Genomic DNA, 13,953 nt, shown 5'->3' with positions numbered 1-13,953 from the left:
ATATCAATGACTTATACCGCTATAGTAGCGGGGTATTACTGTAGTGGGGATTGGTATATTCCCTACTATAGAAGGTAGCTCTTTATATGATACGAACATGATAGTCATAAGGAGTCACAATACTACCCCTCGACAAATTGATATTGCTTTGTGTCCAACTTGAATAATGGATTCTCCCAAAAATTGTTGCTAAATAATTTGTCAAAAGGTATTTATTTCCTAACGCTGTCTATCCAAATGTCAAGCATGGGTATCTACAGTTATTTCCAATCCAATTTCGTGTACCAAATGAAACCCCCGCCTCATTCTGAAGGTTGTCCATTCGTCTCTGAATGAACCTTGTCCATGAGAATGTATGCGGCGCGAATCTCTGCCTCCTCGCCCGAATCACATCCTTCAACGAAGGCCACTTCCTTTTTATTCTGCGTCACGGTGCAACGATACGTCGCAATGCCACCTTTCTTTTCCACTCTACTCGCTTTAAAAACGAGTATCCCTGTGGCCTTCACAAGCATCTGAACAGCGTTGATCGGGTGGATAACGTTTACATCATCCGATAGGATGCGGCGCACATATGGCAGCAGACCAAGACGTTCCAAAAACTCACAGCAGGGATCCAAACTTCCGCCAGAGTCAATAAATATTGCACCAATCACGCTCTCCACAATGTCTGACATGAATTTATCAGGGCGGAGATGGGAAAGTGTCTCCCAAGGGTAATGTGTCGCGTGTTCCATAGCAAGTGAAATTTGGTCTTTAAGAGAGTGATATCTTTCTACAGACAAATCACGGGCGGGGATCAAAGCTGTGCTACTGAAGCGAAGAAACTGCCACAAGTGTATCTCCTCAATGTGTGATATGAGCTCAGGTCTGTCGAAGTCGGTTGTTCCAATATCAGTGACTGTTTCGGGTGAGCCAAGGCTCATACAAAAGAATGCAAGCAGGTTGGCATTGACCATTGCGTGCTTGATGCGTGTCATTTGGCCCTGGGGCATAGCAGTTGAATGAGAAGCAAATAGCGAGGCAACGATCATGTCGAGCACCGCATCGCCGAGATATTCGAGTCGTTGATAGGATTGCGTGACTGTGTCATGCTCACAAGATGGATGGGTCAATGCCTCAGTCAGCAAAGAAACATTATTGAATGTATATCCAATAATATTCTTTAGACGATGTTGATCTATGAGAGTACGTGTTTCTCTTGATGTGAAGAGTGACGCTGGAATATCACTCGTGAAGATATCGATCTCGGGTAATAAGCGGTGGAGACACGCTTGGGCTTTGCGCATCCCCCCATCCATGTATGCTGCGCCAATAAGAGCTTCAACTACATCTGCCAGTATTTTGCTACCCATGCTTCGAGTATCAGTTGAGGCTACTAGCTTCTTGGATATCAAAGGAGCGACCCATCGGCGGGGTGTGAATCGCCTGGTTAGGATGAACCTATCCAAGCCAATTTCTAGAGCTGCGCGTGTAAGGCGCTTGTTCGACACTAGTTTATCACGACCCTCCGAAAGATACCCTTCGTGCCAATTGAGCTGCCGAATAAATAGCTGACAGGCAACGGTGAACTTCAAAACCGAATCTCCAAAAAATTCGTAGATTTGATAATCACTGCTAGCTTGTGCAGAGGGTGTTGTGATCGCTGTTAGAACGTGATTGAGATTCTCGATTTTAACGGGCTTTAGGATAGTGTCATTCAACCTTGTTGCAACTTGTACCGCTTCCATTCGATCCAATATTGCTGATATTAGAAGACCAAACAGTGCCTTGGAAGCCGGAAGTCTGTCGATCGTGCAACCATCTGCAGGGACAACGTGAGTTTTGCCTGAATCTGCCTCTCCATCCTCGCCAACTTCGGGTTCCTTGCGATGCTGCAGGAAGTTGCGCCTACGTGGTATCGAAGAGCATTCCAGGTCAAGTTGCGTTTTCTCTCCTTCCCCAGTAAAGATCCATCTTCGGAATAATCGTGGTTCGCTATACTTTGCCCTGTCCCGTACTATACCCATTGGGATACTTGTTTGGTCTCTTGTATAATAATCTAATGCTCTTTCGACACCTTCATGTTGACACGTCCATTCTTCTAATCGGTCAAGAGGGACACTTGGGAAGAAGAGCGCCACAAAATCTCGATCTGAAGTTATGAGGCGAGATGTCGGAGCTTGAAGAAACAGGGCCGTTATCTCTCTCATCAGTCGGACCATTTCTATTGGAATTGGATTGATTGGTCTCGGTGGAGTGAATGTCGCCACCACTGTCGTCTTCATGTTCAAATAAAGAGGTATACTCTGTGGCATAACGATCGACTTAGGCAAGACAAGTGACATGTTCATATCTTCATTCATTGAGCCATCGTTGTGGGACATAGTAATGTCAGTCTGGTAGAGCTCTTGAGATGACCACGCCTGTGCTAAATCCACATATGGATCAAATTGCTCCGAGCATTCGACCATGGAAGAGATTTCCTCACATTTAGCTTTACATAATTGAAGTTCGACTTTCTTGGTCAAGGGAAGCAAGTTGTTGTTTACCAACCCATATTCCCAGAGCGCTTTGTAAGCGTGAAAAGCAACTTCCTTCCGTGCCGCACGCTCTGTGCGCCACCATCCTTTCCCCTGCGATCGGCGAACAGCTGGGTGAACGGAATTTGGAAGCGTCACAGTGGATTTTATAAGGCCACTGGCATTTTCTTCAAAGGAGAACTCTGGTCGATTGTTGACGTACTCATCTGTAGGTAACAAATCGCAAAAGTGCTGTAAGTGTTGCATAGCATCCTCTGCGGATAGACGTGCACTAAAGGTTTTATCATAAGTTTATGAATTCAAGTTTGAGTTTCCATAAGACATACCAGGTGGATGGAACTTCTAGCCATTCTGTAACTTGTTCATCAGTCTCCTCCATTGCGGATGCGTCTTGTCGTTTCTTTTGGTCGTCTTGGTATGCTTTGACCATGGCTTTCTCCAAGGACTGCCATTTTTGAAGGTCTTGTAATTCATCTTCGGATGAAGTCATGACTGCATATGTCGATTCTTGATGCCGAGCTCGGCCTCGTCTTTGGACAAAAGACTTCAGATTCGAGGGCTTATCGTAGCATATCACTAGGCTGCACGAGCTCACATCCAAACCTTCTTCCAGGACATCAGTGGCCACGATCAAGTTTTTCTGTCCCGTTCTAAATTCCAAGAGCGTGTCTTTCTGTGCACCGCGGCTGAGTAGATCTCCCAGAGCATCCTTACGGCTAGCACCATTGGACCATCCAACATAAGCTGCACATCGGAATCGATCTTTCGTGGCTGGATGAATGGATAGAATTTGTGACATGACGCTGACAGTGGCTCGTCTCTTGACAAATATTAACCCGGAAAATTCTGGGTGGTCCATGCTCGCAAGGAACAGAATCAATGTCTCAAGTTTCGCGGAGATGTGAGGATCGCCAGTGTTTTCGTCAGGCGCGGGTATCGACAGAAGAATTTTGAGAATGTGAGCCCTTTCGTCGCAGGCTATTCTTGACAGCCCCGTCTCCCTGCCAGCAGAGCTTCGAAGACGCTCAATAGAAGCCTTGATAAAGTAATCTGTTGCCCAGCCACCAAGCTCCTCATAAATGTGTTGACATTGCTCACGAAATTTCGTAAGCTGCTCTAGGCAAAATGTTTTGCCAGACATTGCTAATTTGTCGGCCTCATCTTTCCTTGCAGGTTGTTGCCGCAGCATCTCTATGTATGGGTCACGGCCCATATCATAACCACGAATGCAAGATGTAAGTGCTGGAAGCATTTTGGTACCAGTAGGTTGATGGTACTCCTCATATGCGGGATATTGTACACGCTGTAGATGTGGACGATGGACGTGTGCGAGAAGTTCCGTTCGGTGAGTGCGAGGCGTTTTGCACACAGCGTCTAGGTTAGCCTCGATGGTTCTATAAAGCTGTCAGTTATTAATGTATCATAACTCTCAGTTAAAAGTTCCGACTAACTGAAGTTCCTTCTCGCTAGATCGCACAATTGGACTTGCGGTCAAGCCTAAAATCCGGGGTACAGCTTCTGGCCCAAACTTCTCTCGGGTTGGATGGTAGTGATACTGCATGATCTTGTTTGCTGGATGGCGACGCATACAATGATGAGCTAGTCGAGATTAGTTCAATGCGTTATCAATTTCTAGTATAAATTAATCCCACCTTCGTCAAAAACAATAAGCGCCAATTGTGACATTCGCACAAAGCCATGGTTCAAGGCGTCCGCAAGGACAGCATGCGTTGACACCACCACTTGAGTATCCTGCAAAACTACGTCCCAAGAAGACTGCTCCGTCCATCGCTCAACGTTGTCCATCCCAGTAAGTACGCGAGTCTTCACTGATGGTATTTGTGAAGAAATGACCTCATGTTGTTGAAGACATAACGCCACGGTTGGCGCTAAGAACCATACAAACTGGTGCGGAGATGTATCAGTATGCATCTCCTTGGCCTTGATTAAGTGTTTAATACGAGAAGAATGAAAGTAATAGACGATCAAGTACCTTTCCTGACCCACTGGTCTCCAATTCAGCCTTGATACGTAGCACCGCGCTATGGGTATATGTCAGTTAAGCTTATTCTTCGTAAATAAATCATAGCAACACTTACATCTGAGTCTTCCCGCTTCCTGTATCCATCTAATATGTAAATATAAGTGTTAGTCGTCGGGGTTAATTCTGGTTGTGGAGGAAAATCTAAATACCGCGACGATGATATTTTGATGCAAGCTTGCTTCAAACATTTCAAGCTGATAGCCGCGGGGACGATAAGCTTCACTATTCACCCCAACCATATCGGCTGGCACCATGGTGACTTCATTAGACGTCTCATTCATCGCGTCCATCTTTCCCAAGCAGATGATATGCCCAGGGAGTCAGGGACCAGATGAAGAGAAATCCTTTGTTCTCACCTGGGCATCAAGACGGGGGAGACTGGGCGCTTGTTTGCTATGTGGGGTCTTATGCGGCCGAGTGCAATCTGATTGGCTTCCTATCTGACTAAGTGTTTGGATGCCCGATCCACTCAATTCAAGCGCTTAATTCAATGTGACAATAATTTAAACCAGTTGAGTTGTTTCGATTTAGAACTCCTGAAACGCTGAAAATAAAGTGACTCTATTATACACGAGACGGATCTTCTGACCCAAACTGAGCTGTCCAATATTGTTTCACCCCATTGCATATATCTGTTCTGTTTTCCCAGGCACGAAATTTATTCTCTAATTCACACCCTGTCCACAGAATCTCTGCCCAGAATTGTTTCTCAACGTCAGATCCAAATGCTTGTATCTTCTCCTGTGGAGTTGTCCAAGCACGCGTGTATGTGCCATCATCATTGAACGCGGGATTCACGGCCTGTTTCGAAAAGACAGTGGCTGGGTTGAACTTCGGGAAATTGGCATGGATGAAGAAAGCCTTTGGGGCAGCCGTGGAGGAGCTTTTTATACTCGAATCACCCCCCCGGGCTAACCTGTAATCCTCGATTGGGTCAAATTGGAGCATTGCCGATCCAGCAAGACCGCCTTTGGTTGCATGTCCCATTGCACATATGGGCTCACGAACTTGATAGAACGGCTCACCGACGGCAGTTGCGGCCGAAATAAACGTTTCTTTATCTCCTTCCCCTGCAGCTCCTTGCGAGAGAAGGCGGTAATAGTGCGTTGGACCCCAGAAATTATAGTAAGTGCAGAGCAGGAGCGTTTTCAAGTGTGTTTTCTTCGAAATGAGCACTTCGCCAGATTCGGTCGATTGGCGGGATGTCATTGCGGGAATATTTTGCGAAGCAATGTCATAGTAGTATGGGGAAGCTGAAGATGCCCAGAAGTCGGGCCATGTGATGAGATTGGCAGACTGAAATGGCTGTTGCTCGAACAGTGACTCGGGCTTGGCGATTGGGAATGCATCAGCATCTAGGAAGAGAATCTCTTCGAACGAAGAGAAAATCATGGCGAATGGTTTCAGTTGATATTTTTCAATTTGGCCGCCGCCGGGTACTGCGTTGGTAATCTCTGTCAAAACCACGCACTTGGCGTTTAACGAGGGTAACACTTGATCGCAGATGAATTCCTCATACTCGTCTGGTGTGGCCAGGAAAACCTCCATCGGTAGCTGTGAGCCGGTTCGGCGTAGCATGCGGAGCGATATGACAAGGACTGGGAGGTAAGCGCCTCCTGCAGTTGTGACCAAGCCCCTGGTTCCAGGAAGATAAGAGAGAGAAGGTGGACTTTGTTGAATGCTTTCCACGAATTTCTGGTGCGCTCTTTTCATACGCCATACATCGCGTGTGGGCATTTTCAACAAGTCTGGTCGGGGGCCAGCTTCAGAAGGATTGAAGCCTGTTGCGGGCGCATATCCGGTTCTTCTTGGGGGCTTACATTCTGGCTCAGAGGCCAGCAAAAGAGAGTGAAACTGACGCCAGAAATCAATGTGCTCTGTTGTGTTATGTGGATTCACCCTGGTCACTGGCAGATGGCCATGGGAAGACATCCGAGGACTATACAGTCCGATATCTCCAGCAAGGTACCATAGTGTTATAGCACCAAGACCTAGTGCAATCAAAAATCGAAACCGACGAGTCATGGTTAGAAGCCGCTGCCAATATTAGAGAGACATGAATGATGGCAATCGATTGACTTTTGGAATCAAGAATTGAAGTGACTAAGACTTAGGGAGCGTTGTTGTTTTTTTGGTTTTTTTTTGGTGGTGGAAGCTATTGTCAGCTATTGTCAGCCGCAAGCGGCCAGCGTCCCCACAGCGTAATGTAAGTGTGTTGTTCACCTGTTTGCAATCACTTGAGATATCGGACCTTCACTTATTGGAAAAATTACTAATAATTTTAAAATTAAAATTAACTTCCTTTCCAAATTTGAACAAATACGGCGCATGGCTGGCTTTAGTTCATCGGAAGAATCCGTCGCTAGGTACTATGTAATCTTGCCGGATGCGCAAGGGATGCGATCGTCGATCGCAATAATGGGATTTGAAGGCCTTGAGGTCTTTATTCTGCCACAATGATATTGGCTAATAATATCTGAAGCCCAATTTAGAAGCCTTGAGAGGTTTAATTGGTTCCGTCACGCACTTCACGTCAGAATTCGTGGTGTGGTGGCCTAAAGCTTGAAAGATTCTTGTTGACTCTCATTAAGCCTCATCTCGAATCTCGGGGCAGCGCCCGCAGTCTCAGCACAAGAAGCTCCTAAACTTTGGTTTTCTTCACCAAAAAAAAAAAGATGTTTGTACACCTATTTTGACGAGATATATACAGATATTAACATTAAGTAGGGCGCTTTGCATTCGTTTCAGACCGTTGCACATTTTACTGACCGCGATCGGTTTAATTGCCTGCCTCGTATGTGAAGAGAGAAGTTTTACCTTGGGAGACGATATAATGCACTTTTGAACTAATCATATTTTTCTTTATATTTTAGCTCGTACTGAATTCTATAACTGACCACTCATCGCTGGTGCCATCATGCGTTTTCTGCCGCAGTTCCATAAATGATATGGAGACCAATCAGAACGATCTTTCAATTGGAGAAACCGCATACCGACATGCGACAGAGAGATTGAACAACTTTCTTCCCGGTAAATCATCAAGTTTGAAAAAGGTCGTCATGGTCACTGGGAGTTCTGGGACAAACCGAATGCTAGGGATCCCACATATCAAGGACATGATATACGAAAATAGAATGACCTATGCTGAAAAGCACGGCTTCGAATTCATGTGGGCGAACATGACAAGCTACAACCTACCCGATGGCTCGCCCTTCTACTGGAATAAAATCCCTATTCTTCAGGATGCTTTCAAACGCTATCCGCATGCTGAATGGGTCTGGTGGATGGATGTGGATATCATCATCATGAACATGTCACTCAGTATCTACGATCACGTTCTATCGCCGAAAGGAATGGCCCAGAACATCCTTCTGGACCAACCAATTCATGGTGCTGGTGGAGGTGATACAGGATACCGTACTCCAGCAGCTTACAAGGCCGAAGATGTCAACTTTGTCATCTCCATGGATGCATGGGGTATGAACGTGGGGAACTTTCTGATGCGTCGCAGCGACTGGAGCACGTGGTTACTGGATTTGTGGATCGAGCCTCTATACATTGCACAGAATTGGGTGTTCCCTGAGAATGATGCTTGGACTCACATGTGGCAACATCATAAAATTGTTCAAGATCATGCGGTTTGTATGAAGCAACGGACCTTGAATGCGTATCCAGCTTATAACGCTCTTGGAGAGCATTGGCAAGAGGGTGATCATATCATTCAATTTGCAGGGTGTGGTGATAGTTCAATCTGCGAAACTGAGTGGAAGAAGTACTGGAATTTGCGTGAGAAAGTGGAAGTACCTGTTTCTGTTCAGGCCAAGCTGAGAGATGGCACAGCTGAGATTGAGACTGCACAGGGAAAAGAAGGGGTTCTTACTGAGAATTAGGTTAGAAGGGTAGATTTTATCAACTTTGAAATGTGTCCTGTATAATATAATATATTCTAGAATTCGCTAAATATTGACTTCAATACCCACGACGAGGATGAATAGGTAGGTACCTGGGTAGAAAGTCCCAAAAATCCAGAAGGGCGGAGTTGATGCAACGATTGTGGGGAGCCCTGGGGTAGTGCACCATCTTACAACACCCCATTGCCCATCAAGGTAGCCAATGATAATGTAACATTATTTTGGGAGTGCCTGCAGGGGTAAACGTAGATCCTGCACTGGAATGCTGATGTCGGGCAAGAATGTGTCCCGTCGCACATCGGGCGACGGCATACAATTATTTCATGAGTTTAATACTTTAAAACTTGGATGATCGATCAGTCATATCTGATCCCAGGAATATTGGGTGGCTTTGGCCTCACATCAAACGTTTGATGATCTAATTAAAAGTGTCATCTTCGACTATCTCACTATGTGGCTAGGCTACCTCGTCGTTGAATCGGCCTTGTCGCTGCATCCGGCACCCAACCGCTCATGTTCCCTTTCGTACAACCCAATTACCAGAAATGTAATACTTCTGGGATCGGTACTAAAGCTAACAGACATAGAGATGCGTTCGGAAATTTATTGATAGCCATGAGATCAATCTATGAATTATCCCGTCTTACTGAACACTCACTTGAAGACTGACATGTCTCAATCATCGTTTTATTCGATACGCAAACTTATTGAGGGTCCAGTTCGACATCATGATGTTGCACCAGGCGCGAACTAGTAACTGGATAGATGTAAGTCTTGACTGTTGTTTTACTAAATCTTTCGTCTGAACCCATAACTAATTGAAGCTTAGGGGCTTCGTGGGATCGCGGCCCTAATAGTGGTAACCTACCATCTCTGCTCCTCGTTCGCGAATTGGTTGAATTCGCCCGCCACAATAGAAAATGGAGAAATCTTTCTATTTCAATATCCTTTTCTTCGACTGGTTGTTGCAGGCCGCCTTGCAGTCGCTCTATTCTTCATTATTACCGGTTATGTGAATTCGTTCTATTCGTTTAAACAAATGCGCGCAGGAGATAATGCACTTGTGCTTTCCAAGCTGTCGAGAAACACAATCACTCGAGCGGGTAAACTGGTTGTGCCAACCAATGTCGGAATTCTTTTCTCTTGGCTGGTCTGCCAGTTGAACGGATATCGAGTAGCAAGTCAAGTTGATTCTTCATGGATTCGAGTGGTGGCTGCTGAACGGGGGCCAACATTCAGTGCTGCAATACTTGGACTCTATCGCAACTTGGTACTGTTTTGGCATGGTGGTTCTTCCCCATATGATCCTGTTTATTGGACTATCCCTTTCTTTTTGAAAGGATCCATGTTGGTCTACTTAACTCTCATGGCGACGACATTCACTCGCCCGAAGTTTACCAAGTGGCTTCTTATTTTCCTTTATTGCTTCGCTTGGTCAGGTGGACAAGGTGAGTTCTGAATCTCTCGTGGCTAGTCTTCCATTTTAGTTTGTCTCTTTTCTAACCCCAGCATCTTATCGATCCAAAATAGCTTTAATGGAAACGAATGTGTATGCCGGAATGTTCTTAGCGGAGTTAAATGCCGATTATGGTGCCCAGGCACCCTCAATGATGCCCTGGCCCATATCGACACTGATGATGTTAAGTGGCCTTTTTCTCGCTTCCTTTCCAGACGAAAATCCGACATGGGCGCCATGGAGCCGGGCCTTGAATTCACTAGCACAATATATTGTCCCTGCAGGCGGCGAGATAAATCGATATGTGGTATCCTTTGGAACTACCCTTTTCGTCTTCGGCGTGTTTTTCTCGCGTGAGGGGAGACAGATTCTTTCACATCCGTTTATGAACTTCCTTGGTCGGATTTCATTCCCCATTTATCTCCTGCATGATATTTTCATTCGCACCATCCTCTCGTGGCTTGTTTACCGACAATCTATATTTCAGAAAGGACTGTCCCCGACCGATCAAGAAGGCAAGCCGATGTGGTTTGAGAGAGGGGGCACTTTGACTTTTGCGATCGCGATACCTTTGTTTTATATCATCTTGATATACATTGCACACTTGTGGACAATTTACGTGGATCCTCTGTGTGGGAGACTTGTGTTATGGTTTAGCAAACAAGCCTTTGGTGAGGATGATGAGTCTGCACTCATGAACAAGGAAAAGTTGGAAGGCATATTGAAGACGTGATTAGATTGAAACTTTAGAAGGGGGACCCCAAAGTTTAGTTTCTTAACCTTCAAGTTTCTTGCCATGGTTCGAAATATTGAAGCTAAAGATGTTTATACCTATAAGCGAAGTTGTATACAAGGTTGCACATATGAAATTTCCAACTTAATTTCAGCGAACATGTACAGGGGGACGACACCTCGATAAATTGATATTGCCAATGATTAGATAAATCTGACTCAATCATAGAATAGTCGGCTGGCCCTTCCTAAACTTAGCTCAGTGGGGTCTTACCCACTGGCGGATTGAAGATGCGATATTGACATCCCTCTATCCATGGATGGATCTGATGGAGTCGGTATTACCAAGACGTTATCTTAAAACGGATCTAGTATCTCGAAAGTAATTGGTTTTAATCACCGACCAAATCTCGATAATATGCGCCGATTGGTTGAAATAGCCGAACTTCGTATTTTATGTAATATTCATACCCCCACGGCAACATCTGAACTTTTTGAATCACAACGAAATGAAACAAACCTTCAAGTTCAAACTACAAAGTTGACAGAGTAGCAAGAAATAGTTTGAAACTGGGCTAATGGGATTGTAAAAGAAGGCAAATTTTTGAGGACTCATTTCGCTGCCCAAAAAGACACTAATAACCAAAAAACAAAGCAGCAGGATTGAAGCACCAGAAACGGAGACAAGCCCCGGATCAACATGACATCAACCCCCGCTTAGCATCAAGCTTCCCTTCTCAGCTTGCCCCAACACTTAGACCTCGACCATCGGCGTGTTCTCCATTCTCGGTGCTTCTCGGGCCCAAACATCAATCACCATTGAGTTCCACTTTGGTGCACTAGTTGGGAAAAAAAGATCAGGTCTCTTTTGTTGTAAATCACCGAAAGTACTTTAAAAGACGCGCCTCCAACTTCTCCCCGCACGCTGAACCTTGACTCCGCTTGCTGTTCCCTCATCCTGTATTATTAAGTTACCCCCGTCGAGTGCTGGCCTCTTTTATAATGGAACGAATCATCCGCCCCGTCTCCCGGCAACTCCTACGACCTCATCTGCGATATCCCTTTGCCATCCCCCCAACACCTGCTGTCAAGAGACTTTACACAATGGGACACGGTAGACCTGAGGTGCGTTTCGGATAAAAGGCGTTTCGGGGAATGTACTTGGGCATGACTGACGATATCGAATGCAGTTAAAAGACAAATCCCTTTTTATTGAGAAATGTTATATCAATGGTGAATGGGTTGGCGCCCAGTCTGGCGAGACCTTTGAAGTTCACGGTAAGGAAATGCGGAGCGTGTCGGAGCGTTGGAGAGATTGAATATGTTGTTAATTACATTCTGCATTTATCTAGACCCCGCGACCGGTCAACTCATCGGAAAGTGCCCTGAACTCGCCGCTTCAGATGTCGAAAAAGCCATCCAGGCTGCCTCGGAGGCATTCCCTTCCTTTCGCACAACCCTGGCTCGCGAGCGCGCCCGCATGCTTCGTCGATGGTATCAACTGATGATGGACAATGCAGAGGACCTGGCAAAATTGATTACATGGGAGAACGGAAAGCCGTTAGCCGACGCTAAGGGTGAAGTCAACTACGCCGCGGCCTTTTTCGAGTGGTTCAGTGAGGAGGCGCCTCGCATCTATGGTGATACTATTCCGGCTTCAGTGCCTGGTAACCGGGTAATGACACTAAAGCAACCCGTTGGTGTGTGCGGTCTGATCACACCTTGGAACTTCCCAGCTGCTATGATCACACGTAAGATCGCCCCAGCCCTGGCGGCTGGTTGTACCGTGGTTGCAAAGTCTCCCCAGGAGACCCCATTCACTGCCAATGCCCTAGCGGAATTGGCTCACCGCGCTGGCATCCCCAAGGGTGTCGTCAACATTGTTACTGCATCACACAACACCCCCTCTGTGGGTGAATTGATTACCACGCACCCGGATGTGCGCAAGGTGTCTTTCACCGGCTCGACTAATGTTGGCCGTATTCTTATGAAGCAGGCTTCTTCAACCATCAAGAAGGTCTCATGGGAGCTGGGCGGCAATGCCCCCTTTATTGTCTTTGATGATGTAGAGGATCTTGATGCTGCTGTTATGGGTGCTATTAACTCGAAATTCCGCAGCTCTGGTCAAACCTGTGTCTGTGCCAATCGCATCTATGTGCAAAAGGGCGTATATGACGAATTTGCGAAGCGATTTGCTGCCAAGGTCAAGGACTTCAAGCTCGGACTTGGCTTCGAGAATGGCATTACTCACGGCCCTGTCATTCATGAGCGTGCTGTTGATAAGGTCCATGAGCACGTCCAGGATGCTACTAGCAAGGGCGCTCAGGTCCTTATCGGCGGTAAGAAGGCATCTGCCTTGGGTCCTAACTTCTATGAGCCCACTGTATTGGCCGGTATGACCAAGGACATGCTCATTGCCTCTGAGGAGACCTTCGGCCCTGTAGCAGGTCTTTTCCCCTTTGAAACCGAGAAGGAAGTTGTCGAGCTTGCCAACAAGGCTGAAGTTGGTCTGGCTGGTTACTTCTTCAGCGGAAACGTGCATCGCATTTTCCGCGTTGCGGAAAGCTTGGAAGTCGGTATGGTTGGTGTTAACACTGGTTTGATAAGTGATGTCGCTTCGCCGTAAGTATTTCTTCTCCAGAGTGAAAGTTTGAGGCCGAAACTGACAACCTATACAGGTTCGGTGGTGTTAAGCAGAGTGGCTTCGGACGCGAAGGCAGCAAGTATGGTATTGATGAATTCTTGACTGTTAAGAGTGTTACCTTTGGCGGCATGGGAGAGCCTCTTCAGGCGTAAAGCTCTTCTGGTGTTGAACAGCTTGGGGATGAATTGCCAAGCAAAAATAATCGAAAGATCAGTGCTCAAATTTCCATTTATCAGTACATAACGACAATGCCCTGGTTTCTCATTTTACGAACTTGAATTTCACAAAGATTTTTATTTTGGTGTTCTCAAAGAAGTTACAACCTTCTGAATATAGCTTCCTGCCAATTTATCATCGAATGTATCCCAGCTTGAATCGATTAATAATGTAAATCTGCAGTGTCCTAGGTACACATCAGACCCCAGAGCCATGAACCCTAGGGATTGATAAAGAGAGTAAAAAAACAACCGTTAAATAAATCCAGCGTGAACATTGGAAGGATTACCTAGGTAGATAGATGTACGTACTGGATTTTTCCTGCCCGTGGGGGCCCTTTATCTGTCCTTAACTTAAGTCTAAAATGAGTTTAAGGGTCTTGGCAAATCCTCCTCGGATGACCCCGGGTCTGATTCCATTTACATACA

General features: G+C 45.9%; 5 protein-coding genes across 5 annotated transcripts; 3 read left to right on the top strand and 2 right to left on the bottom strand.

Annotated features, from left to right (window-relative positions):
- Positions 1-302: 302 nt before the first annotated feature.
- Positions 303-4,856, bottom strand: N7478_012812 (putative RNA helicase/RNAse III; the record flags this gene model as incomplete). The annotated part of the gene is made up of 7 exons (XM_056929022.1): positions 303-2,793; positions 2,849-3,916; positions 3,974-4,121; positions 4,175-4,463; positions 4,516-4,564; positions 4,622-4,650; positions 4,716-4,856. 7 exons carry the CDS (start codon positions 4,854-4,856, stop codon positions 303-305), a joined length of 4,215 nt encoding a protein of 1,404 aa, XP_056772384.1.
- Positions 4,857-5,130: 274 nt separating this feature from the next.
- Positions 5,131-6,591, bottom strand: N7478_012811 (alpha-mannosyltransferase; the record flags this gene model as incomplete). The annotated part of the gene is made up of 1 exon (XM_056929021.1): positions 5,131-6,591. One exon carries the CDS (start codon positions 6,589-6,591, stop codon positions 5,131-5,133), a length of 1,461 nt encoding a protein of 486 aa, XP_056772383.1.
- A 1,034-nt stretch (positions 6,592-7,625) lies between these two features.
- On the top strand, positions 7,626-8,456 carry N7478_012810 (uncharacterized protein; the record flags this gene model as incomplete). The annotated part of the gene is made up of 1 exon (XM_056929020.1): positions 7,626-8,456. One exon carries the CDS (start codon positions 7,626-7,628, stop codon positions 8,454-8,456), a length of 831 nt encoding a protein of 276 aa, XP_056772382.1.
- A 1,060-nt stretch (positions 8,457-9,516) lies between these two features.
- Positions 9,517-10,666, top strand: N7478_012809 (uncharacterized protein; the record flags this gene model as incomplete). Its single annotated transcript, XM_056929019.1, has 2 exons — positions 9,517-9,925; positions 10,008-10,666. 2 exons carry the CDS (start codon positions 9,517-9,519, stop codon positions 10,664-10,666), a joined length of 1,068 nt encoding a protein of 355 aa, XP_056772381.1.
- Positions 10,667-11,667: 1,001 nt separating this feature from the next.
- N7478_012808 (NAD-dependent succinate-semialdehyde dehydrogenase) lies at positions 11,668-13,461 on the top strand (the record flags this gene model as incomplete). Its single annotated transcript, XM_056929018.1, has 4 exons — positions 11,668-11,790; positions 11,856-11,943; positions 12,018-13,287; positions 13,344-13,461. The coding sequence occupies 4 exons, from the start codon at positions 11,668-11,670 to the stop codon at positions 13,459-13,461; spliced, it is 1,599 nt and encodes a 532-aa protein (XP_056772380.1).
- Positions 13,462-13,953: the final 492 nt, after the last annotated feature.

This window comes from Penicillium angulare, assembly GCF_028827245.1.
Source record: "Penicillium angulare strain IBT 27051 chromosome Unknown utg000012l_segment0_segment0, whole genome shotgun sequence".
NCBI lineage: Eukaryota > Fungi > Ascomycota > Eurotiomycetes > Eurotiales > Aspergillaceae > Penicillium > Penicillium angulare.
This window is presented reverse-complemented; position numbering and strand designations above follow the sequence as displayed.